General features: G+C 37.9%; 3 protein-coding genes across 4 annotated transcripts; 2 read left to right on the top strand and 1 right to left on the bottom strand.

Moving 5' to 3' along the window:
• Positions 1-138: 138 nt before the first annotated feature.
• Positions 139-3782, top strand: LOC113520905 (28S ribosomal protein S35, mitochondrial). Its single transcript, XM_026906322.3, has 2 exons — positions 139-474; positions 2943-3782. Exons 1-2 carry the CDS (start codon positions 247-249, stop codon positions 3747-3749), a joined length of 1035 nt encoding a protein of 344 aa, XP_026762123.1. The 5' UTR covers positions 139-246; the 3' UTR covers positions 3750-3782.
• Positions 3783-5478: 1696 nt separating this feature from the next.
• On the top strand, positions 5479-26491 carry LOC113520895 (uncharacterized). 2 transcript variants are annotated; one of them, XM_031911798.2, is made up of 12 exons: positions 5482-5720; positions 6113-6184; positions 9529-9710; positions 10607-10745; positions 15372-15505; positions 15660-16573; positions 18026-18397; positions 19785-19954; positions 22094-22263; positions 23233-23380; positions 25314-25459; positions 26232-26491. In XM_031911798.2, the coding sequence occupies exons 1-12, from the start codon at positions 5633-5635 to the stop codon at positions 26445-26447; spliced, it is 2751 nt and encodes a 916-aa protein (XP_031767658.1). In that variant the 5' UTR covers positions 5482-5632; the 3' UTR covers positions 26448-26491. The 2 variants fall into 2 exon arrangements, with proteins under 2 accessions (XP_052748441.1, XP_031767658.1); XM_052892481.1 differs by lacking the exons at positions 9529-9710; positions 10607-10745 and having other exon boundaries at positions 5479-5720.
• Positions 12827-14646, bottom strand: LOC113520906 (putative aminopeptidase W07G4.4). Its single transcript, XM_026906323.3, has one exon. It carries the CDS (start codon positions 14603-14605, stop codon positions 13067-13069), a length of 1539 nt encoding a protein of 512 aa, XP_026762124.1. The 5' UTR covers positions 14606-14646; the 3' UTR covers positions 12827-13066.
• Positions 26492-27403: the final 912 nt, after the last annotated feature.

The raw sequence follows: 27403 nt of genomic DNA, 5'->3' as shown, positions 1-27403 counted from the left end.
AGCAATTATCTTGATTGCCATTCTAAGTTACATAAATTAATCTACTAAACGAACAATAATCGCTGTCAGTTTTTATTGACGTCTTCGTAAGCTTTCTTATTTCTGAATTGTTTCATTCAATCATTCATTCATTTTTATATTTCATTCACGTCATTTTCATCTGAAACAAGTTTTCCTTTTTCTTGATACCTAACCTAAAAATGGTTTATGTATAACATTGTTTTTATGTGTAATTAAATATAAAAAATGAGTATTTTTATCAAATATTACAAGTCAGGCGGCTTGAATGTCGCCTTCAGTAATAAGATATGGCGTTACAACTCCACCAGTGCGGATATGGCGATAAATAAAGGTGAAGAAGAGGAAGAATTTCGAGTTCTTGATATTTTGAAGAAAAGGCAGAGGCAGCAGAGAAGAGTAAATAGGAGGGCTGATGTACAACCTGATAGGGCCGACAGGATGCCTACAGATCAAGTATGTACGATTTTATACTAATATTAATTTCTGTATGGACTGCTCGTGTCTATAGGCGACGGTGACCACTTTCCGTCAGGTGGGCCGTCAGCTTGTTTGTCTTACAATTTTGCATAAAAAATTAATTATATTAATTACCATTCCAATTATAAATAGCTAATTAAAAATGTATTTTGTTTATAATTATTACATTTATTGAGCACTTAGTGCATGATATTAAGTGATTTATAAAATTATTTAAAATTCCTGACTTCATCATCACCTTTCTATCACTTATGGGCCCAGTTATATTAAATTACCTGACTATGTAACTGCTGCAAGCAGTCTAAATTCATTTAGAAAGAAACTGAAAGACTGGTTTGGTTGAGAAAGGCTTCTATAATTTTAATTTTTTAATTCTATAATCTTAAAAAGAATTCTTAAAATATAAATAATCTGCAATGCGGAATTTTTTAATGTAATAACAATTTTCCCAAGAGCCCACAGCATGGGGTTCTTCAAAAGGCGTTTAGAGATATCTTCAGGGTTAGCAATGCATGTGTAATACCACTGGTATTGCGGACGTTCATAGACTACGTACATAACATAGTTACGTATTTAGGGCCTATTGAAAATCAGTGTCGTAGCTTCAGATTTGAAACTGTGACATATGCTGAGTTAGGTCCTTTGCACAAACACTGCTACATTCATTTTGTTTTTTATATGTTTTTCTTTTTATTCTGAATTAAAAGTAAAATAGTAATGTTATTATATAATTGTGTAATCTTCATTTGTAATGTTGTTTTGTTATATGTAACATGTATAATTTATACTATTTTTCTTAAAGAGCGATTGTATTTAACTAATGATATGATTTAAATTAAAGGTTTGTTTAGTGTATGTGTAAATAAATAAATAAAATAAAACATAACTGACCACTTACACCAGGTGGGCCGTATGCTTGTATGCCACCTCAGTGGTATAAAAAAAAAAAAAAGTTTGCAATGACCTGAATATTATTGTTATAAATTAATATTACTTTTAAACCTTATTATTATTATGTAGAAAGTGATATGTTCTCGAAATTAGAATAAAATATAACAAGCTTGCAATGGGAATGACATAATTAATTGAAACTGGACTTACAATGTTTTAAATTATAAATAAATGATCTATATCTGTATCATTCCTCATAGGTGATACCAATAGTGTAGACGAGGTTACAAAATCATTTTCATACATATATCTGTCATGCCTGTCTCCTATTGGGGTAGGCAGAAACAATGGAATAACAAATGCTTCGATTCAAACAAACCCCTTTCACTTCTACATTAATCAATCTTTTCATACACACTCACCGGGTACTTAGGAATTTGGCCCTTCTTCAGCACGTCGCCTATTTAGTTGACATACGTCCATCTAAGGCAGCTCCTACTGACATCTTTATTCCTTTGTGCTTGATAAATCTCTTTCCTAATCCTTCTTTCATCCATTCTCTCCAAATGGCATTTTCATCTATAGAAAAATGCTATATTTATTTAAGCAAGCTGTTATCATTGTAATTTGCTTGTTTGGTTCATCATATCAGCCTTTACCTGTTCACTGCTGATCATAAGCCTCCCACTTGAGGGAATTTGTAGTAGTTGCCACGTTTAGCAGGCGGATTGGCAACTGTAGTCAGGCTTTAGAGATATTTAAGAGGGATGCTGCTGCCCATCCCTTGCCCTACTTTAGTTGGCTCTTACGACACCCACGGGAAAGGAAGGGGTGGCCTATTCTATGCTGGGACCATGCAGCCAAACCCCTTGTTTGGTTAGCATATTTATATCTTTATGTATCTAACGATTTTATAACTGTGCTTTATGTGTATACATATATATTGGTGGGTATATATTTATATGTGTATTTAAGTAGATATATATTTAATAGAAAGTAGGGATATATATTGGGTACCTCTGTCCCATTCGTGTTTCAACCATGAAGCAGTTGTGTTTGCATGGCTGTGTTTCGGTTTGAAGGGTGGGATATGGCGTGAATTTACTGGGTACAGAGGAATAACACCTGAGTCCTCAGGAATGGCAATGCTTGGGGGGTATCATGAGCGAAACAGTATACTCTGTTATGTCCATGATACTGCTCATGTCTATAGGCGACGGTTACCACTTTCCATCTGGTGGGCCGTCAGCTTGTTTGCCATTCTAAGTCGTATATAAAAAAAATTAAAATTTCAGAATTTTCATCGTACCTCAGATCAAACTGTTTATGACTACGTCTCTCCATCCAAAGGTTGCCTGGAAGTATCACTAAAAGTGATCTCTTCACTTCACTTTTGGTGATAAGGTCGCCCATTGTTTTCTCATTGTGATCATTTCTTGTAATCGTTTGTATATATAATAAGTTTACTACTGAAATCTTTTGAAGGAAACAATAAAGATTATCTATCTATTTATATTAATAATAAGTCTAATAGAAGCCTATTGAAATTTCAGAATTGGGGCAATGTCTGGCCTGGCCCGAAGACGTTCCATCCATCGTCTGTCCCTCTGCCACTCCGTCAGGGCTACGTCCCGAAAGGCCAAGCACCACCCGGTAAGAAAGCAAATGCGGAACTTATGAAAATACCCAACTTCCTCCACCTCACACCACCTGTGATAAAAGCTCAATGTGAGGCCATAAAACAGTTCTGCACTGAATGGCCGAAGCTGCTAAACTCGGAGGAAGCAATTGAGAATCACTATCCGGTGGAAATTATAACCTCGGACTACTGTCACGCTAGCCCATCAATAAGGAACCCGTTGGCTCGCATCGTGACCTTAAGAGTTAAACTCTCAACGTTAAAACTGGATCAACATGCTCGTGATAAGTTCATAAGGTTAGTCGGTGAACGGTACGATCCGGAAACTGACTTGGTTACCATAACAGCCGACCGCTGCCCAATCAGGAAACAGAACCAGGACTACGTAAATTATTTGCTCACAGCGTGCTATCACGAATCATGGAACTTTGAGGAGTGGGAACGAGAGAAGATGGAGGAAGACATGGAGTATTACAATTGGGATAAGAACCCCTCGAAACGGAGCCTCGTGAACTGGTATTTGAAAACCCAAAACCAAAGCAAGGAGTTAAGTGACGAGGAATACAGTAATTATGATGTCTCCCAAATACCAAATGGAGAAGAATATAAAGTTGCAGTGTCGAGTTACATGAATGATGGGGAAAGTGAGGGAACTGTGGAGAAATACGGAGAGGCGGTTAGGAAATTGCTAGGGTTGCCACAGAAGAAAGTCGTGTCATAGGTTTTTGTAAATTAATATAGTTATAGCTTATAATCTATGTTTTTTATTTATTTTCAAATTTGTTGGCTCCCGTGGTGGTACCTTACACAGCCTTAAGTCAGGATCTTCATTTATTTATACATTTAACTTTTTATTGCACCTTACCAGAGGGAGACTTTGTACAAAAGTCGATTGCTTAGGTACCTCTATCCCATTCGTGTTTCAACCGTGAAGCAGTTGTGTTAGCATGGCTGTGTTTTGAATTGAAGGTTTGGATATGGCGTGAATTTACCGGGTACAGAGGAATAACACCCGAGTCCTCAGGAATGGCAACGCATGGGGGGTATCATGGGCGAAACAGTATACTCTGTTATGTCCAAGGTACTGCTCATGTCTATAGGCGTCGGTTACCACTTTCCATCAGGTGGACCGTCAGCTTGTTTGCCATTTTCACTTGTATAAAAAAAAAACATAAATACAGTTAAAGCTCTTTATTTGCGGAGTACATGTTCCGTAAATATGCCGCGAATACAGAATCCGTGAATATGGCCAGCCTAAGCACTTATACAGCGGCGTTAGCATTTGACAATATACTTTAAGCATAGTTGTGATAAAGTCTGTTTTAGTTTTTTATTAGTCTATTTGCCGATGCGTTTATAAAGGATACATAATCGTTTTTAATAATATGTGTTAAGAACCTCCTTGGTTCAATAGCAGGCGATATGCATTCTAGCAGCGCTTGTCAATGTAAAAAAAAAAATAATAGAATAAAAATCCCTGTAGATCTACGCAGAGCATCAAGTAAGGATATTTTTAAAAGAAGGCTTTTCAATTATTTGTTGAGTCAACAAAACCAGCTCTAGTTACAGGTCACTCAATAGTTATTATATCTCATAATGCTTATCGTTGTTTTAATTTATTATTTATTGTATGTATATATTTCATATGTATTAGTTTATCCATATATATTAAAAGTAATGTTTATGTATTATGTGGGGTTTTTTTTTAATAATATGATAATGAAATGGTAACCCCGCCTGAGCTATCGGTATACACCGACGGGCACCAGTGAAGGATGATAGGTGAGGATAAAGCAGGTCAGTTAGCCCATCGTGACGAATTCAACAAGAATTGTTCACGATGGTTTTCAGGGGGAAACATGTTGAGGTCGACCTAATAGGGCATATTGCTAGCAATGGAGCTGCTATTCTAGCCATTGCTAACAATCCCTTTCCCCCGACAGTTTGCGCTTTAGCTCATCGGCTGCAGGATAACGCTGAGCGGGGACCATTTCGATTATATCTATATTGTTATACGATTTAGCTGTTTACGTATACCTTACACTTGATACTTATCGAATTTCCCAGTCCATTCCGTTCTACTAATAAAAAAACATTAAAAAAAACTGCTCCAATCTACTAGTAGAACAAAACGGATTAAAAAAATAAATTCTTATAGTAAGAAAAGGCGGGAAATTATATTAAATTGCATCCGGATTGATCAATAGTTTAGTTGCACTATCTTTTTTTTTTACAATGCAAGAGCCCCTTCGAATTTCAAAAATTTACGTGTACATATGTAATTTTTTTTGGATCTGTTTACTCTTATAGGAATAGAGAAGGCAAAAGGACTAAACGTATACAGCCGTTTCGATCTGTTAATTTGTAGTTTTACGTGTAAGTATATAATTTCAATAAATAAATACGTTTGGCATTTGATTCTATTGCTAGATTCGCGTACCACTTGTCTAGAGCTGTATTTCTAATAGCATGAGCTAGCTTATCAGTTTTCGCAATTTACAATAAACCAATGTTTTCACAGATTTCAATAAAACTAATGCATTTCGTGCAATAAAAGTTATAAAAAAAATTTAAACAACTCTTTCTCGTACAGTGTATGTAACTATGTGGGAACTAGGATATATTTTTTTGTCATTATGTCATATTGCTTTAGTACATAATCCAATATGCGATGCTGTTAAAATTAGCGGAGGTAAAAATATTTTTATACTTTTATATTTATACTAGCTAAGAGGGTAGACGTCAGGCAGGTGGACGGTTTTTTTTTATGGGTGAAAATGGTATGGTAGCCCCGCCTGCGCTAACGGTATACGCTGGCGGAGCACCAGTGAAGGGTGATAGATGAGAATGAAAACAGGCCAGTTAGCCCATCATGATGACTTCATCAGGAATTAACCATGATAGTTTCCAGGGAGAACCGTGAGGAGGTCGACCTGGTTGGGTCTCTCTATTGTTACGCCACTGCGTCCAGTTACAGTTTTTATTATTTAACATATATTCTTTTTTATGTAAGTTTGTAAATTAAACATTAATAAAGGAAAATATTAATTTCGTATTAAATATATATTTAAATTTATTCTTCAGTGTTGTCGAAGGAGACATTTGTGTTTTGGCCAAACGGAACTGTACCATTTTATATCAACCCGAAGCATTTCGGTAAGATTTATATATATATATATTTTATATATTTTTGTTTGTCACTATACAAACAGAGAATCTTTACTTAATCCTTGCTGTCTTTGTTAAAAATTATATACTTATGTGAAAGTGTGTTTACTCATTAAGTTTGTCTTTTTTTATACAACTTAGAATGGCAAACAAGCTGACGGCCCACCTGATGGAAAGTGGTAACCGTCGCCTATACACATGAGCAGTACCGTGGACATAACAGAGTATCCTGTTTCGCCCATGATACCCCCCATGCGTCACCATTTCTGAGGATTCAGGTGTTATTCTTCTGTACCCTGTAAATTCACGCCATATCCCACCCTTCAAACCGAAGCACAGCCATGCAAACAACTGCTTTACGGTCGAAACACGAATGGGATAGAGGTACCCGAGCAAACGACTTTTGTACAAAGTCTCCCTCTGGTATGTAGTAGGTAGTTTGTTTTTAATATTATTTGTCTATAGTCTTACTGAATGTAAAACATAACCATAATAAATCCATTTATTGCAATATAATGTTATGGTCGAACTTCGACCACACGGCGACCACTAATTGAGATAATAATGTGAATAACTTAATAATTGAAATGTTAATTTTTAAAGATATTATTAATTGGTAAAACAATTATAATATAATGTCAGTTTAATGTATAATTTGTTTTATAATAATATGACAATACATTTAGTATTTTTTTTTATTATTATTATTTTAAGGGCTTTTACCTTTTACAGGTATATCAGCCCTATCGTACCCTGAACTGATTTCTCAAACAAAACTTTATCTACTTTCCCTAGATGCGGAAAGAGAAGAATTAATGGGCATCAATCATTTACAGAGATGTTCAAAAATTTCTGGTTTAAGTTCAGCTAACATAGATTGAATTTATTATTATGTACTATTAACAATTTCGTTTTTAACCTGTACAGTGATTAATGAAATATGCCTTTTTCGTATCTACAGATAAGGCTTGCATGAAACACCTAGATACCGGCTTGGTCCTTTTGACTCGGTTCAAAGACATGCTATAAGAATTGTCAATGATCACAGGTGGCATCGTGTAATCCCGGCATAGAATAGGCCACCCCTTCCTTTCCCGTGTGTGTCGTAAGAGACGACTAAAGGAGGGCGATGGGTGGGCAGCAGCGTCCCTCTGAAAACAAGTCCGAAGTCTAATTGAGGTTGCCAATCCGCCTGCCAAGCGTAGTAACTTCTGACAAAATCCCCAAAGAGGAAGGCTTATGTTCAGCAGTGGACAGTTAAATGCTAATGCGATGACAGGCGGTATCAAGCCCTTAACTCTAAAGAAGAGACTCTGGTTCCCTTCGTGTGTTCTACCGTCTGTATGACGGACCGCGTTCTGAGGGATTGTTTGAAATAGTGCCCACAGCCAACTTTTATCATCTCACCACTCGCCATCGACAGAGAGTTCAACCGTAAAGCAGTTGTGTTTGCATGGCTGTGTTTCGGTTTGAAGGGTGGGATATGGCGTGAATTTACTAACTATGTAATAACACAAATAACGAATGTAATAACACAAATCAACTTGTAAATGCCCTTTACTAAAAATGACGAATTCTTTAAAATATTTAGGAGTAATGCTAGATTCTAATCTGAATTTTAAATGTCATATAGAACTCTTAGTAACACGACTTAGAAAACTTATTTATGTGTTTAAAAAATTAAGATATATTGCAGATGTACTGATCATTAAGCGTGTATATGTGTCTTTAGTTGAATCAATATTATCATATTGTGTATCTAGCTGGGGCGGAGCTTCAAAATCTTCATTAATTAAGCTTGAAATTGCCCAAAGGGCAATTCTTAAGGTCAGTACCTTTCGCCCGATTTACTTCTCAACGCATCTTCTATATCGATCATGTGCAGTCTTAACTGTTCGACAAATTTTTATAAATAGTATTATAAAAAAGCAACACACACACACACACACACCATTCAATAATAATAATGTCAAAAAAAGACAGGGAGCACATTATTTCACAGTTTTCATTATTGCCAATTGTTATAATTAGATAAACTAACTTTATATAAAATCAACATTCTATATGTAGCACTAAAAATTTTGCTGAACTAATATTATACTATGTAATGAGGGTTGAGTGCTGTTGTCTGAGATACAGGTTCTACAACCTAGTTCAGACACAGATGTTTGAACTGATCCAAATGTACAAATGAATTCGTATCTACTTTTACTGTAATTTCCAGTGCTGAGTTTGTTAAAATCATGGTTATGCAATAAAGTTATTATTATTATTATTTACTGGGTACAGAGAAATAACACCTGAGTCCTCAGGAATGGCAACGCGTGGGAGGTATCATGGGCGAAACAGTATACTCTGTTATGTCCATGGTACTGCTCATGTCTATAGGAGACTGTTACCACTTTCCATCAGGTGGGCCGTCAGCTTGTTTGCCATTCTAAGTAGTATAAAAAAAATTTAAAAAAAAGTTCATCTTCACATGCTTAGAACTTATATGGTCGCGTACAGTGCAGTTTCGCAGGAATTTTCTCTCACGAACCGCAGGCTGCGGAATGAGCTCCCAGCTGAGGTTTTCCCTAGAGGCTACAGTATGGGATTCTTCAAAAAGGACGTATTAAGGTTTCTTCAAGGTTGACAACGCACACATGACATCCCTAGTATAGCAGGCGGCCATAGACACAGATCCTGTTTACCATCAGACAGGCTGTATGCTTATTTCCCACCTTCGTGGTATAAGAAATGTTACCATTGCCTATCAGATGTGCCGTCAGTGTGTGTTCAAAACTTATGTGCTTGGTCACCTCTGTTCCATTCGTGTATCTGCCATAATACAGGTGTTTGCATGGCTGTGTTTCGATTTGAAGGGTGGGATATGGCAGTGAATTTACAGGGTACAGAGAATTTTGTTTTTTTTTCTATCACGTAATTAACTATATCTCTTTTTAATAATACAGTCGTTAGCAATCCACTGTTGACCATAAGCCTCCCCCTTGGGGAGTTTTGTCAGTAGTTCCTACGCTTCACCAGAGGGAGACTTTGTACAGTACAGTGTAGTAGGTTTGCTTGAGTACCTCTGTCCCATTCGTGTTTCAACCGTAAAGCAGTTGTGTTTGCATGGCTGTGTTTCGATTTGAAGGGTGGGATATGGCGTGAATGTACAGGGTTCAAAGGAATATCACCTGAGTCCTCAGGAATGGCAACACATGGGGGGTATTATGAGCGAAACTGTATACTCTGTTATGTCCATGGTACTGCTCATGTCAATAGGCAACGGTTGCCACTTTGCATCAGTTGGGTCGTCAGCTTGCTTACCAATCCAAGCTTTCTTTCAGATCATGAACAGTCGTTGTCAATAATGACAACGCTGTCTCTCTTCGCGTACAAGACATGTCTTAAATTCTTGCCGGCCTTGGTCGCGCCGGAGGGCAAACAGCACATCCTGTACTTCGAGAACCCGACCGGCATAAGGAAGTGTATATTGGATACCATTGGACATTCGATGGACGAGCCTCATGTAATTTATTTCGACATTATCTTTGGTTGGCACCAAATAAAATCTGTTTGTAAACGACGGTATCCTGCTTGCGCCAACGGCACACGCTGACGGGGCACCAGTGAGGGATGATAGGTGAGAATGAAAAAGCAGGTCAGTTTGCCCATCGTGATGAATATAGCTGGAATTCAACACGATGATTTCCAGGGCCACGTGGAGTGCGATCTGACTGTGTATTTTGCCAGCAATGGGGCGGCTTTTTTTATTCAATGGATGATAATGGAATAGTAACCCCGCCTACGCTATTGGTATATACTGGCGGGGCACCAATAAGGGATGATAAATGAGGATGTAGCAGATCAGTTAACCCATCATGACAAAGATACCAATGAATCAATTATGATGGTTTCCAAGGGGAACCACGAGGAGGTCCACGTGATAAGGTATATTGCTAGTAATAGGATTGATAATTCGTATACCTAACAATCCCTTTCCCCCCGCAATGGGGCGGTTAGGCCCTATTACTAACAAATCCAACAAGCGTGGCAACTACTGCCAAAACTCTGCAATAGGAGGGGGCCTATCTTCAGCAGTGGACGGCTTAATCAGTTAACGGCTGATTAGGGGGGCAAGAGATTGTTAGTAATGGCGACTAAGAATCCCATTGCTAGCAATATACGCAACCAGGTCGATCTCCTCGCGGTTCTCCCTGGAAACTAGCATAGTTAATTCCTGATGAATTCATCATGATGGGCTAACTGGCCTGTTTTCATTCTCATCTATCACACTTTACTGGTGCTCCGCCAGCGTATCCCGTTAGGCAGGTTACCAAACCATTTTCAACCATCGAAAAAAAAAGTTAACGGCTGATATGATGAAATAATATTACATTATAAATTATTTTCATCCATTAATAGAAAATAACCCTTGGGTACGACTGTCTCCGTTCGCCCAAGATCGACATGATTATCATGAAGGCTCTCGGTTTCCCTTTTGAGCACAACCGCCCCAACAGAGACGAGTATATTGACGTGCAGATGGAGAATGTAGAACCAAGTAAGTGAATGATTTTGTTGGAAGTACTCAGCATGTGGCAACTACTGGCAAAACTCCCTTATGGGGGAGGCTATGTTTAGCAATGGACAGATAACAGCTGATACAACAATTCAGCACATCCCTATTTTCATAACTGGCAACTCTGGAGTCGATTCTATGGCGCCATTTTTCTATCTCCTAACCTAATATTTTAATTTGATATTTTCGTGAAATTACTGTTTATGGTCCACATCGTAAACTAAATTTATAATTTTCGACTTAAATCTTTTAGAAATTTGTTTCAGATTGTTCTTTTAGAATAAATATTTCGCTGTGATATGAAATTTAATTTTTAATTCTAAAGAAACGGCGCCTCAGTGTCGATCCCAATGTATCTGTAGTAAGTTATGGTAACACTGTATTTTTTTTTTTATTATTGTTAGGGAGGCAAACGAGCAGACGGTTCACGGATGTGAAAATATTTTATTTCTTAACGCAAATAATATTGTTAATCTATGCCTCTTTCGATACATAGATAAATAGATAGATACTCTTTATTCCCTTCATAAGATTATAAAAATAAATACAAGCAATTACAAGAAAATATTTCACTAAGAATACAATGGGCGACCTTATCGCTAAGAGCGATCTCTTGCAGACAACCTTTGGATGGAGAGGAGTAATTATAAACAGTTTAACTGGAGGCACGAAACTATTCGTTTTTTAAAATACATATAGAGATATGTATGCGTAAAATAATGTGAATATACAAATATACATTTTTAATATGTATATATGTATAGTAACAAAAATTTTAAAAAAATGTGAGTATACTAATCAGACAAAAATTACAAATATAACAATTTTATCAGATAACCTAACCCCAAAATGGTGGGGGGAAAGGGATTGTTAGTAATGGAGACTGAGAATCCTATTGCTAGCAATATATCCAACCAGGTCGACCTCCTCGCGGTTCCCCCTGGAAACTATCATGGTTAATTTCTGATGAATTCATCATGATAGGCTAACTGGCCTGTTTTCATTCTCATCTATCACCCTTCACTGGTGCTCCGCCAGCGTATCCCGTTAGCGCAGGCGGAATTACCATACCATTTTCACCCATCAAAAAAAAAACCTAACCTAACCCCAAAACGGTACCCCTAAACGCCATACGCCCTAAATGCCATTCACCCGTCAGAATCAATTTATTATTAATTATTAAGTATATTATATAATTAATCATTCAATTTATATGTGCCGTGTAGCTCCCGGCATAGAATGGGCCACCCCTTCCTTTCCCATGGGTGTCGTAAGAGGCGACTAAGGAAACTTAATAATGAAAAAAGACAGACAGCAGCGTCCCTCCTAAACATTACTAAAACCTAACTGCGATTACCAACCCGCCTGCCAAGCTTTTTTTTTATACCACTTAGATTGGCAAACAAGCTGACGGCCCACCTGATGGAAAGTGGTAACCGTTGCCTATAGACATGAGCAGTACCGTGAACATAACAGAGTATACTGTTCCGCCCATGATACCCCCCATGCGTTGCCATTCCTGAGTATTCAGGTGATATTCCTTTGTACCCTGTAAATTCACGCCATATCCCACCCTTCAAACCGAAACACAGTCATGCAAACACAACTGCTTTACGGTTGAAACACGAATAGGACAGAGGTACTCAAGCAAACCTACTTTTGTACAAAGTCTCCCTCTGGTGAAGCGTAGGAACTACTGACAAAACTCCCCAAGGGAGAGGCTTATGGTCAACAGTGGATTGCTAACGACTGTATTATTAAAAAGAGATATAGTTAGTTACGTGATATAAAATAAACAAAATTCGGAAAAGGTTTACGCAAGTGAAGTAGCGGGAAACAGATAGTAAAAATAAATAGTAGTTAATTATTTAGAACGCATAGATAAAACTTATCAAAATTGTTAAATCAAAAGATAATGTTATCTAAATGTAGGCACCTATTATTGTCAGATACTTAGCTCGCCAGATGATGAAACTTGGTACAAATTAGAAATAATTAAATAATGAAAATCATAAAGAATTCCTGCTTACCCAGTAAAGAAGGGGCGTGAAGACATAGATTAATGAAAAACATACAGATTTATTGTAAAATAAAAACAAAATATAAACATGATTATAAGTAATAAACTTAAATATATTGTTTTATATTCCTTCTCAAACTATGTACGATATCGTATGTTTTTAATAATATTTGTTTATAAACACAAGTTTGAAGTTTGACCTCAAATATTTACGATGAAACAATGCATTGAGCATAGATTAAGAACTGTTTGCTACAGTACAAAGTTGCCGTAATCTTTTTCTTTAAAACAATAGAACTCTGTGTAAATGGCATAAGGACAAAATCGGCACAGCGCTCGGTTCGTTGGGCGCTTCGCCAGCAGACCCGGCTATATCCATATGGGTATACTTGACATTTTTATTCTCCAGACCCCCAACCTTAATGAGGAAGCCGGCAGCTAACTGATGATGACGCGACTTCGTTTCCATATCAACTTGAAGTAAATCATCGCCTTTGCACTTCCCAACGTTAACGGCTAGGTCATCTTGTCTGATCACCGACACTTCTATACCTTCTCCCACTCTTGATCCAGAAAATTGTAGTCTGCTTGCATGGTTGGCAGCTCTGGCACTATGGTTGTCCATAATTGCGGTGTATTTACCGTAACAAGCTCTGGCGTGACCAGTTAACGTTGCTATCGTGTAGATATGAGGATTCAGCTCATTACCGGCCAATTCAGCCATTTTGAACACAGAATCGGCCATTGCGAAACGTCCCTCTGCATCTGTATTAGTGACTCTTACAGTTTTGTTGCTTCTAGACACCAGCAATTCATCGGCTACGTAGGAATCTTCACCTACTGAGTTTCTACAGAGACATAACACTCCAATTACCTTCAAATGAGGTGGTTTGAGTATGGAACAAGCCTTCAAGAAACCAGCTACAGCGGCGGCACCACATTTGTCCCGTGACATTCCAGGCATTTTGCCAGAAATTTTGATATCAGCACCACCAGTGTCGTATGTAACTCCTTTACCAACAAGCATGATAGTCTCAGTTATTCTGCTAGGATCTGACGGTTTGTATTCTATTTCAACGATCCTCGCTTTGTGTCTGTCTATGCGATTAGCAGCTCTGGACACAGCAGCCAAGAGTGGATAATCCTGTGCAATAATTTTTTCATCTTCAATCACTGTAATCTTGATATTGATGTCACCAGCGAATGAGCTCTTAACGTATTCCACGACATTACCCGGAGTCATCCTTTCCGGATCGGCGCCTCCGATGTCTCTAGTGAAGACTCTAGCTCTTTCCAAAGCTATAGCATTCCTAACTATCCTGTCAAAGCCCTCGTTCAGTTTGTCTTCTGCGTAAAACCCAAGCTTGCTATAGTTCTTCACAGTTCCTCGTTCTCTTATTTGCAGCGGTATATACAGAGCTTCTAATGCACCTAGAATGCACACTAGCTGCGCATCGGGAAATTCCACAACACTCTGCACCACTAATAACGGATTCCTCGCTCCTGCGTCTAATGCTCTGATCATACCTTTCCTTGCAGCTTCCTTCACAACGGTGACGTCGTGATAAGCAGTGATCTTACCGGTGGGTGAAATTATCAGTCTTTCACCAGACACATACTCGCAGTTCCATACAGTTGTCGTGTTATGTATGTGCTTGTCCAATTTCGAGCATCTCTCCACGAAACTCCCAATGTGTCTGGGCAACTGAACGTTTAACTCTTCAGGGTACAATATTAAAATCATGCCATCGTAGTCGGGCGATTGTAGATTCGTCTCTATGAAAACGTTTAAACCTAGTTTGAAATCAGTCTCGTTCGACATGTTTTCCTCGCCAAGTTCGATAACGGACTAGAAATAGTTGTCTTTACTTATCACTTTATATTTAATGAGTATAAGTCTGTTATTGTTATCAATTCCATTATCTACATAATTTATATCACCTTGTGTTCTCTTGTTGTGTTCACAAGGATTAATATTTTATTTGTTATCGACGTATATTTAATGATGCCTTTGTACTCAACAGTGCTTGGGGAAATGTACTATGTACTAGATAAAAGCGCGGCTATGTCCACTTAAATTTAATATTTTTTTTTAAGAAGATACATCGTACGTTCAAGAAATAACTGAAAAGTATATTATAATTTATATTACGTAAACACTAATACTTTGTCAAATAATTAAAAAGGGACGGAGTGATTATAACAATGAGAACAAATGAGACGGCTAGTGTTTGTCATTTGCGCGGGAGTTTATGCAAATGTTATTGTGGGACTAATTAGCGTTTTTTTTTTTTATAGGTGATAATGGAATGGTAACTCCGCCTGCGCTATCGGTTTACGCTGGCCGGGCACCAGTGAGGGATGACAGGTGAGGATAAAAAGACAGGTCAGTTAGCCCATCGTGACGAATTCCACTAGAATTAACCACGACCGTTTCCAGAGGGAACCGCGTGGAGGTCGACTTGGGTCAATTAGACCCCATTACTAATAATCCCTTACCCCCAATTAGGTGGTCGTACGCAGTATGAGTTCAGCGAAGCTTCCTTCTCTTTCTTTTATTCACCACTAACGACGCCATTTTGTTTTAGGTACTGTTACATTGTTTATAAAAGAGATGAATCTCCCGTTCGAATGGCAGTTACTGCCTTATGACGTAAATAGCGTCATGCACTTTGGTGAACGTGATTACAGCAAGAATGGGCATCGTACTGTCATAATTAAGGTGAATTTAATGATTTTATGATGGTTGGATGGCTGATATGATGATGATGATGACTCTAATCGACTCAGCTTGATTTGGCATATTACTAAACATAAAGCTGCTGAGAATCTATGCTATTAGTAATGTATATAATATAATTTATGTTATTTTTCAGGATCATAGAGTTAAACAAAATCGAATTGGTTTAACTAGTCAGGACATTCGAAAGATTGAGATTATTTATGGCCCCGAATGCCAGCGGAGAGATCGGCAAGAGAAAATAGAATTATGCCAAAACTATCCCGGCGTAGCCCGCAAGAAGAGAGACGTAGAAGAGAATAGAAGTTTACGTGTGAATCCAAATATCACTCCCCCACCTGACATGGTAGATGATTTTAAAAAAAGATCTGAAAATACAGAAGATTCAAATACTAAAGTAGCTGATGAAACATTAAAAGAACTTGGTATAGAAGATGAATTGCAAAATATTATTGAGCAAGTATATAAAATATCATCTTTAGCGCTTAACAATGTTAGACTCAAATATTGTAATAAATCTGAACCAGAAGTCCCTAAACTTCGAATCGGGATAAATGCTGAAAAAAATAATGCAGACCTTTTAGGTATAGTTGAAATTGTGACTAATTATGCTAGAAATATGGTTGAACGAGCTGTAGCCAATTTGACGCAGTTTTGTCAAGAGTCTGGTACCATTGAGGGTTACCAACGAGCCCGATGCAGTTGGCACGAGTCTAATAGATGTCTAGAAACATATAAATCTACTAAATCTGGACCAGTGATGTATTCGACACAACACAGACCTGTATATTTCCAATCCACAAAACACGACAGCAGAGATTTACCAAAGCCATTCATTAATTTACGTTCTGATAATGGAAACAATGAAACAGAAGCAATCAGAAGAAGAAAAAGACATGTAACAGAGAATGAGAATGCAAAAGACGATTTAGAAGTAATTGTAGTTGAAGAAGCAATCACCAACAAACCAGATTTAAGGATGGGCTCAACGATTTCATTGAAAATACCGTATTCCGAAGAGGAGAGACGCTTCCAAAAACGTCGGTTTAAGTAAGTTTAAAAAAATTAAACTCTGTATCATTTTGATTGTAATAAAGTTCGTGGAGATGAAATCAATAATTTTTAGTTATTATTTGATATTACACAAGTTTATAGACAAGATTATATTAAATTTCATTATTTATAGTTATTAAATTATTTGGATTTACGTAAATATTTGTTCCATTTATGTTTTTACCGAGACCCTGCTGTGCTTACGTACATAACTATGTTTCGGTTTCAAGGAAATATTGCAGTGAAATTATAAAGTGCAGAGGTATAACACCTTTGTCCTCAGGAATGATAACGTATAAGGAGACGTATTATGGCCGTCACAGTTTCAACTATGATCTTCATGATGCTGTTCATGTCTATAAGTGAATGATTACCGTTTTTCATTAGGTGGGCCGTTAGCTTATCTGCCATTCTACGTTACATAAAAAATATCTTTGCTGACAAACACTATCATAATTGAAAAAAATCTTTTATGTTCTTCGAGAAGCACATTAAGGAATTAATCTCAGTTGTTTTATTATTTACTTCGTCTAATCAATCTTGAGATAGGGAATGTCTCTTGACAATCTAGTAAATTAAAGTTTTCAATTCTAATATTTTTGTTTTGGTAAAATTTTACAGAAATGCAACAAAACGAACCAATGCTATTAATAAATACCCTGACGTTCGTAAACACTTTTTATTACGTGAATCTGCATTTACATTTCCCTAATTTGTAAAAAGAAAAACATAGAAATTGATCGTATTGAAGAAGTCCGGATGCTTTGATACGAGTATGACAATTCGGGACTAATGAGTCTGGTATTGTCTTCCTAGTTCTTCTCAGGAAGTTTGGAAGGAAATAGTTCTTTACTGTCTTGACTGTGGATTTACCTTGCAAAATTTGACGACGAATTTGTCGTCAAATTTTGCAAGGTAACTATATTCTTTATTGTTATAACTCATATTTAAATACTTTTCTTTTGACATTCACGAAATAAATACAGTAAGTAATCTTATTATGCATCCAAATTTGGAAGCAGTAGATTCTAAGCTAGTGCCTGAGCACAAATTTAATTTAGCAGTAGTTATTGAGAAGGGGAAAAATGTTTGGACACTTGATACGACATGACGAACTTATGAACATTATAATAGAAGGTAAGATAGAAGGAAGGAGGGGAAGAGGGAGACCAAGACATAGTTACATAAGGCAAATCAAGGAAGGAGTTGGTGTCGTGTCGTATCAAGAGGTGAAGAGACTCGCTGAAAATCATAGTGAGTGGCAAGAGCTCCACCGACAAGAGCGCAGCTCTTAAATAGGATAGATATAGATAGATATTGAATTTAATAATTTTATATCATCCTATGTTTTGCTCTTTACTGTACAGAATTTTTATATAATATAATTTTCAACAGAGAATAACATTTGCTTTACACAATATATATTTATAACTTATGCAATAAAAACAGGGTCAAAAGTAAACGAGGAAAAAAAGAATGGAGTTCGTCTGCATTGTCAACAGAAAAAGAGAGAGGAAGAATGAAGAACCATAAAGGTAAAAGGAATAAACATAAAAAAGAAGAAGATAGTGACACAGAAGATTATCGTTACGAGAAACAAGGTTTTTCTAATGAGAACAACAGCGAAGATGAAATAAGACAAAAGAGATATAAACTACAAGAGCGTAATAGTGAAGTAGAAAGCAAATTTAAAAAACTAAATTGCAAGCCAAAGAAAATAGTACACGGTGATACAGAAGATAACAGCGATGAAGTAAGAAAGAAGAAGAGACAGAAACGTATTGAAGAAACAGAAATTTATCAGAAAGGCAAAGAACAAAAGTTTGTATTTTTTTATATATTACTCGATAAAGAGGCCCGGAAATACCTCGAAAGTCTTGAATTCAAATCTGTACGTATATTAATTACTAACATGGGAGCGACTTGGTCGTTTGAATTGTATAGTGGAATATGGCAGTAAAATTACTGGGTACGAAGGCAAAAGATCTTAGTTCTCAAGATAGGGTACAAGGGCATAACAGTGAATTCTTTAATGTCTGTTGTGCCCTTTCTAGTAGGGGTGGGTAGTATAATATATAGCAATATGTATATATTTTATTTACAATAGTGGTCCAATAATAAATATATAAAAATCTGTTATCCAAAAAATAATATTGGATAACAGACTTTTAATATATCCAAAAATAGATATCAGACCGATATGGGTGATATCGAAATGGGTAAAAATCTTTTTCCACCATCAATATTCAGAGGAACTCAAGATATCGGATCAGAATCCATATTACCCATGATTACTTTCTAGAGGTAATGGTAAGTTATGAAATGAAATGAATTTCTTTTGCTAGAATGCAGATAATTTTAGATGATAGAGGTTTATATTTCCCGTGTACATTCTGCCTCTATGTCGGCGTGCAAATAACTAACAATATAAGAAATTTATATATATATATTCTACATTATATTTCCTTTCCTTTGTCATACAATATATTATTATTATTTATTACAGAGGGAGACTTTGTACAAAAGTCGATTGCTTTGGTACCTCTGTCCCATTCGTGTTTCAACCGTGAAGCAGTTGTGTTTGCATAACTGTGTTTCGGTTTGAAGGGTGGGATATGGCGTGAATTTACTGGGTACAGAGGAATAACACCTGAGTCCTCAGGAATGGCAACGCATGGGGGGTATCATGGGCGAAACAGTATACTCTATTATGTCGATGGTACTGCTCATGTCTATAGGCGACGGTTACCACTTTCCATCAGGTGGGCCGTCAGCTTGTTTGCCATTCTAAGAAGTATAAAAAAAAAAAAAGTAAACGGAAAAACAACCTGTACAATAGTTGTCGAAATTAATAAAATATTTTACAAACTGTGATGTTAATTAGTGTATAAGAACAAAAGCATCATGGTATCTCTAGTGTAAGTTGTGAAGTGCATTTGTTTTTTTTAGCGAAATATTCATTAATGGTATAAAACCCGTTACATAACAGCCAATTTTTAAGTTTACGTTTAAACACTGTATGAGCTGTTACTTCTCTAATGTTATTTGGTAGATGGTTGTAAAAGGTAAGGAGGTAAATGATAAACTTTCTATAAGGTGATCCATTAGCTTATTTGCTATTTCCAATTGCATGAAAAAAAAATTTAGAAATTAAGATCATATTGCAGTATTTCTATGTTTAAGGTTAAATTTTTTTCACTTTTTAAAGGGCCCGATTAAAAAAGTTGAAATTGGATTCGAGTGAAGTAATAACAGAAAAGAACACAGCCACATTTGTGGCCACAGTTATTAATATTTCGAGAAAGAATCGAGAATTTTATGATGAGAGGAAGTGGCCAGATGGCGTTGTGAGATACATAATCAAGGAAGACCCAGCATGTGAGTATCACAAGTCATGACAGTTTTATAATGGCAATGAAGCTAATAAGCTTTTATTTAACTTCACTTTTTTTGTTAACTCCTATTTTTGTTGCTTTGTGTACAGCGCCTTGTATCTATATTGTTGCTACTTGTGAAAACCTATTAGTGGCTTATTTTGTGATCCTAAAACTGTATTTATTTGCTGTAGTGTAGCCCTGGTTTTCCTATGAATAAATAAATAAATAAATATCTCTTAATTAAGTAAACTCAATCACTGTCTAGTCTCGGCATAGAATAGGCCACTCCTTCCTGTCTCGTGGACGTCATAAGATATGAAGGAAGACGAGGTAAGGTCACGTCCCTTTTGAAACATCTTCAAAGCCTAACTGCAGTTGCCAATCCGTCTACCAAGCGTGGCAACTGCCAAAACTCCCCAATTGGGAGACTTATATTCAACAGTTAAGACCTTTTTTTTATACAACTTAGAATGGCAAATAAGCTGACGGTCCACCTGATGGAAAGTGGTAACTGTCGCCTATAGACATGTGCAGTATCATGGACATAACAGAGTATACTGTTTCGCCCATGATACCCCCCATGCGTTGCCATTCCTGAGGACTCGGGTGTTATTCCTCTGTACCTAGTAATTTCACGCCATATCCCACCCTTCAAACCGAAACAAACGCTCCAAAGCCTAAATGTGGTTGCCCATCCTACTTACTGCCAAGCATGTTAACTACTGACAAAATCTTCCCAATGGTAAACTGCCCCAAGTGACGGTCCCGTTCCTTAAAACAGTCTATGGGGGAAGCCTATGTCCAGCAGTGGACAGATAACGGCTGAAATGATGACGATGATTCAAGTAAACTTGATTACAAGTATTTTTGAATTATTGTTTATTATAATTCCGATAGGACTTTATTGTTATTGAAAGACGGGTTTTTTCTGGCACAAAAACCTGTGACACTGCGACCTTTCCACGATCTTTTGTGCTCGCCTCTTTTCAAAGTTCGCTGCTAACTCCTAACAGTGACAGGAATTGTAACATGTTCTTTGTAGCGATGTTGTTTATCTCCTCAGGATATAGTGTGTTTTCCAAAGGAGATATATCGTTTATGTATGAACGGGCTACAGCCACACATTCAGTGCTGCGACTTTTTTCTATCCTATACTCTTATAGGATACAGAAAAGACAAATATTTCCTCTTAGTAACTCCTGTAAACAATAAGCTTTTTAATGGTTTTTTTTTTGATAGGTGAAAATGGCATGGTAACCCCGCCTGCGCTAACGGGATACGCTGGCGAAGCACCAGTGAAGGGTGATCGATGAGAATGAAAACAGGCCAGTTAGCCCATCATGATGAATTCGTCAGGAATTAATCGTGATAGTTTCTAGGGAAAACCGCAAGGAGGTCGACCTGGTTGGTATATTGCTAGCAATAGGATTCTCAGGCTCCATTACTAACAATCCCTTTTCCCCCTAATGGTATTTGTTAGGAAGTTTGAGATGGAATTAAACACTGCCTGTGCTCAATGTTTTTTTAATTGATAATAATGGATGGTAATCTCGCCTACGCTATTAGTATATACCTATTGGAGGGGTAGGAATAAGGGATGACAGGTAAGGATGAAAGCAGGTCAGTTGATCCATCATGAATACTTCAATAATAATTAATCACGAAGGTATCCAGGAATAACCACTCGGAGATCGACTTGATAGGGTATTTTCCTAGCAAGGTCCACCTTGCCCCCTATTACGAAGCGATGGACTATGATGAGATGGTACCTAAATAATGAAGACACGGCATTTAGCAGAGAAAAATGTATTAACAGTGACTAAGCAAGAAAGAAATAGACAATGTCAAAAAAATACAAAATTGAAATTGCAAAAAAAAGAACATTTTAAAAGTAAATGTATATAAAAAAAAGTAAAGAGTTTACATAGGCCGGTCGCCAATACCCTTCTTAAATATGACTGAGTTGTAAAAATTATTAAGCAATGCCAAAGTATTTAAAAAAAAAAACATATAAATTTTAGGCTGTATAACTTTGTACCTTTATCATTCCCGAAATAAAAAAAAACTACTAATATAATTGTTTCCCGCCAATAAGTCTTCAGAAACTTTATACCTCTAAAAAACTCGCGTACCATTTTAGATGATATAGCGGATATGCGTGACCGGCTCGCAGAGGTTAACAATATTTTAAAAAAGAAGACTTGTGTTCGCTTACAAGAGATTACAGAGGAAAACGCGGAAGGATACAGCGATTACCTTGAACTTGACACGAGCCCGGATTACGTCACGGGACGCGTGGGGGGCAGGCAGGTAAGCATATCTCTTTAAAAGCAATATTAAAGAATAATTTGAAATATTTTGTACAAGATTTGATGGGAAAAAATAACTAATTTAATCGAAATTAATATGTATCGTCATCATCTTCCTACCCTTACCCCATTTTTTTTTTTTTTATACTATTTAGAATGGCAAACAAGCTGGCGGTCCACCTGATGGAAAGTGGTAACCGTCGCCTATAGACATGAGCAGTACTATGAACATAACAGAGTATACTGTTTCGCCCATGATACCTCCCATGCGTTGCCATTCCTGAGGACTCAGGTGTTATTCCTCTGTATTACGCCGACCCCAAATTATTATTTGGGGTCGGCGTAATATGGTTTTAACCATATTACTAAAGGATGTGGCTTACGCCCGGCCGCCTGCCTGACGTCAACCCTCTTTGAAAATGCATTTGTTGGTGGTTTCCACCTACGGTTTGGAGGAAAGGATTGAGGTAAAAAGAAGGTAACGTTGGAAATGCTTAAAGGAAATTAGTAAATGAGAGGAATAAAGGATTTATGTGGGAAAGGAAAGGAGGGGACATTGCAGTTGCGGAAAGGACTGGGACACTGCAACGGCTCGGGAGGCCGGGGTCGCATACCCGTATGCCCTTATTCTAGAATCGGACAGATTTTTAAAGAAGAACACCCCTGATTCATTATGTAATTTTAGTATGTATGTATATCAATAATTACTAGTACCGCATTCGAGTATTCTGATACTTGCCTATGGTTGACTGGGAGAGAATGCTTTTAGCATCAAGTCCGCCATGTACACATATATGTACTAATGTACAAATAGATAAATAAATTAATAACAATGTTAGCAAAGGCGGACTTATCTCTAAAAGAGATTTCTTCCAGTCAACCTGACACAGTGGCATAGGAGGTAGTGAATTCAATAATAGTTCCTTCAATAAATCGCGAATTAGCTGATCAACTTTTCACCTGTCGCCAGGTATTCGGTTGCCTAGAGCTGTTCCAAGGCGATCAGCACCGTCAGCACGCGGCCATGATGGTAATGGCCATGCTGGGCTTCTACTTCGAAGTCGCCAGGCACGACCGCGACAAGTACATCAGGGTGCATTTGAGGCATGTCAGGCCTGGTGAGTAGGCTTGGATAATATGGATACCGACCCGATATCTACATACATATATTTTGGGTTCTTCTGGCCATTGATAGCGGAAAAAGGTCACTTTATACACCTTAGAATGGCAAACGAGCTGACGGCCCACCTGATGGGAAGTGGTAACTGTTGCCTATAGACATGAGCAGTACCACGGACATAACAGAGTATACTGTTTCGCCCATGATACCCCTCATGATGTATATATGCAATATAGATATTATTATATATTACCCATCTACTTGTGGGGAAAAGCCACCAATACACCCTATTAGGTCGACGTCTACGCAATTCCCCCTGGAAACCGACGTGGTTAATTCTAATGGAATTCGTCACGATGGACTAACTGGCCTGCTTACATCGTCACCTATCATCCCTCACTGGTGCCCCGCCGGTGTATACTGATACCGCAGGCAGGGTTACCATTCCATTATCACCTATTAACACCGCCGCTACTGCCGCTACTGGTGAGTCCTCCGTTAGAGACTTTATACAATAATAATTCACAATAAAAAACTGACTTGGATTGTGGCAAATATTTTGATACCAATTATTTTGATTTGAAAACTAAACTACTGAACCGATTTTGATAAAATTTCTAAAATTTTTGAAAAAAAAAAAGAATTTTTTGAATCGAATTATAACTGAAGGAGTTATGAAGTAACGAATTAAAAAAAAACACTTTTTTGTTTGTCGAATGGGCCATCTCTTCCCCGTGTGTATCGTACCAGAGGGAGACTTTGTACAAAAGTCGATTGCTTGGGTACCTCTGTCGCATTCGTGTTTCAACCGTAAAGCAGTTGTGTTTGCATGGCTGTGTTTCAGTACGAAGGGCGTGATATGGCGTGAATTTACTGGATACAGAGGAATAACATCGGAGTCCTCAGGAATGGCAACGCATGGAGGGTATCATGGGCGAAACAGTATACTCTGTTACGTCCATGGTACTGCTCATGTCTATAGGCCACGATTACCACTTTCCATCAGGTGGGCCGTCAGCTTGTTTGCCATTCTAAGTTGTATAAAGAGAAAGCAGCTAACAGAACTTAATTTTATTTCAATAGGTACACATTATAGAGAATTAACATGGTTACATTTAATGGTTAAAGGATGGGCAGTAGTGCCTCTAATAAAACATCACCAAAGCCTAATTGTGGTTACCGACCCGCCTGCCACGCGTGGCAACTATTGGTAAAACCTATTACCTATATATATTAAAAAAAAAATTATACCACTGAGGTGGCAAACAATCATACGGCCCACCTGATGGTAAGCGGTTAACGTAGCCTATGAACGCCTGCAATACCAGAGGAATTACGCGCGCGTTGCCGACCCTGAAGAAACCTCTTTACCTCCCTTTTGAAGAACCCCATGCTGTAGTCTCTTGGGAAAACCTCGGCAGGAAGCTCATTCCATAACCTGAGTGTTCGTGAGAGAAAACATATCTAAACAGTGTTGTACGCGACCATTTAGGCTGTAGGGGTATGAGGGTGAACTCCCTGTCGATGGCGAGCCGTGCGATGATAGAAAGTAGCCGCAGGCATCACATTGAATAATTCCTGTATTATATTACGTCTATCACATCTCCATGTTTAGAAATAATAGAATTCTCATCGTGCCTCCGATCAAACTGTTTATAATTACTCCTATCCATCCAAAAGTTGCCTGCAAGAGATCTCTCTTAGCGATAAGGCCGCCCATTGTTTTCTCACTGTGATCATTTCTTGTAATTGTTTATATCTATAATAAGTTTACTATTGTAATCTTTTGGAGGAAACAATAAAGAGTGTCTATCTATCTATCTATCTATTACCTAATCCAAAAGCATTATCACCCATGACCCAAGCAGGCAACGTATGTAGGTACTCTTCAAATTAAACCTCTATTCCTCACACATAAAAACCATTTTCAGATAAACTCCATCACTTCGAGAAAATCCGAGAGGACGCCACCTTCCCACTGCCGTATGACTACAGCAGCGCCACCCACCCGGCATGGCAGTTTTGGCGCAAAATTGGCAAAACTGGAATATCTACTGTAGCAACTTTTAAACAACAAGTATGTATTTTTTTTAATTACACGTAAATTAAAAAAGCTAATAAAAAAAATATCTTAATCTTTATTTTAACAATTACCTTAAATTATAAAAATAGTGTCTCCATACAGATGCTTCGAAAAAATCGGGCTAACTTTTTCATGCAATTTTGCGTGATAAATAGTTACGAGTGATTCCTTTATAACTTCTATATTTTATAATTTTTATAACAGTGTGTGTGTGACACTTTGCCCCTAATGAAACCCTTTGTATCTTGTGACTGAACTTTTTCCTACAAAAAAGGGGGCAAACGAGCATGCGGCTCACCTGATGGTAAGTGACTACCGCCGCCCATGATCACCCGCCACACTAGACGCATTTCAAGTGTGCTCCTTTTAAAAAGGAATATGCACTATTCTTGAATCCTTGAAAGTTACGATGTCGTATGGGTTCGAAAATACTCTTGTGTTTTTGTCGAATAATATATCTCTGTTTCTAATCTATTACTTCGGGGGGAAAGGGATTATTAGTAATGGAGATTGAGAATCCTATTACTAGCAATATACCCAACCAGGTCGACCTCCTCGCGGTTCCCCCTGGAAACTATCATGGTTAATTCCTATTAAATTCATCATGATGGGCTAACTGGCCTGTATTCATTCTTATCTTTCACCCTTCACTGGTGCTCCGCCAGCGTATCCCGTTAGCGCAGCGGGGTTACCATACCATTTTCTCCCATCAAAAAAAAATTTATTACTTACTTTTTATCTACATTAAAACCGAATAATTTTTTAGGATCCAGACGGTTCTGTGATGAAGTCCCTGGGCCAGAACGAGGATCTCCTATCGGATTTGGATCTGATGAAAATCAATACCGTGTATGGGATTAACTGCTTCCGGAATGCACGAGGCGAGAAGGGTGTAAGTGGAAAGGCAAAAGCACGGGAGGGAAAGGAGGAATCGAGGGATGAGGATGTAAGCAGTCGATGGGGAGATCAGAGTCAAGAATAATAGGATAACAGGAGAACGAATATATTAAATCAAATGTGAAATGAGGACTTGTATTTTTATTTCTAAGTTCGTGCTATTAATTATTATAAACTAGCGATTCGACCCGGCTTTGCACGGGTAGATAGATAGAATCTTTGAAAATAATAAATTGGAAGACTTTGTACAAAAGTCGTTTGCTTGGGTGCCTCTGTTCCATTCGTGTCTCAACCGTGTTTGCATGGCTGTGTTTCTGTTTGAAGGGTTTTCATGCAACTTAGAATGGCAAACAAGCATACGGCCCATCTGATGATAAGCCGTTACCGTAACGACGCAATGACGTTGTCGCCCGCGGCCTAGAGGTCTCATCGGTTGAAGAGTTCGTCGTCGGCATGGCGAGCAAAATGTTCGCCCGTGCTGACGGCGGAGACCATCTACACCTGAGGGGCCTCGCGCCGCTGCATGCGCGTCCGCCGGACGGCCGTCCCACGCCTAGGGACCTCCTGTACACGGACGAATAGCGACCGTGATATCTCATCGTCCAGTACAACGTATACGGTACAAATATACCTATCCTCTGGGGGGAAAGGGATTGTTAGTAACGGAGACTGAAAATCTCATTGCTAGCAATATACCCAACCAGGTCGACCTCCTCGCGGTTCCCCCTGGAAACTATCATGGTTAATTCCTGATGAATTCATCATGATGGGCTAACTGGCCTGTTTTCATTCTCATCTATCACCCTTCACTGGTGCTCCGTCAGCGTATCCCGTTAGCGCAGGCGGGGCTACCATACCATTTTCACCCATCAAAGAAACACCTATCCTCTTTGCTCTTTTCTCTCTCTTTTCCTCCTCTCATCCGTTCCTAGTGTGTACATATGCCCCCCACCAATAGCGGGGGGAGGGCTTAACTCTTATATATGAATATAAGATATAGTATTTATCTTAGCTCTCCTATTATGTCTATCGGGAACGGGG

This window comes from Galleria mellonella, unplaced genomic scaffold, assembly GCF_026898425.1.
Source record: "Galleria mellonella isolate WM207_F2 unplaced genomic scaffold, CSIRO_AGI_GalMel_v1 utg158, whole genome shotgun sequence".
NCBI lineage: Eukaryota > Metazoa > Arthropoda > Insecta > Lepidoptera > Pyralidae > Galleria > Galleria mellonella.
This window is presented reverse-complemented; position numbering and strand designations above follow the sequence as displayed.

What these genes read in the sequence shown, in the direction of transcription:
- LOC113520905 (XM_026906322.3), top strand. Translation starts at nt 247, where the DNA reads ATGAGTATTTTTATCAAATATTACAAGTCAGGCGGCTTGAATGTCGCC. An exon ending in ACAGGATGCCTACAGATCAA is followed by an intron (nt 475 to 2,942) that starts GTATGTACGATT and finishes TTGAAATTTCAG; the next exon opens with AATTGGGGCAATGTCTGGCC.
- LOC113520895 (XM_031911798.2), top strand. Translation starts at nt 5,633, where the DNA reads ATGTGGGAACTAGGATATATTTTTTTGTCATTATGTCATATTGCTTTA. An exon ending in CAGAAAGGCAAAGAACAAAA is followed by an intron (nt 18,398 to 19,784) that starts GTTTGTATTTTT and finishes CACTTTTTAAAG; the next exon opens with GGCCCGATTAAAAAAGTTGA. An exon ending in TAGCAACTTTTAAACAACAA is followed by an intron (nt 25,460 to 26,231) that starts GTATGTATTTTT and finishes ATAATTTTTTAG; the next exon opens with GATCCAGACGGTTCTGTGAT.
- LOC113520906 (XM_026906323.3), bottom strand. Translation starts at nt 14,605, where the DNA reads ATGTCGAACGAGACTGATTTCAAACTAGGTTTAAACGTTTTCATAGAG.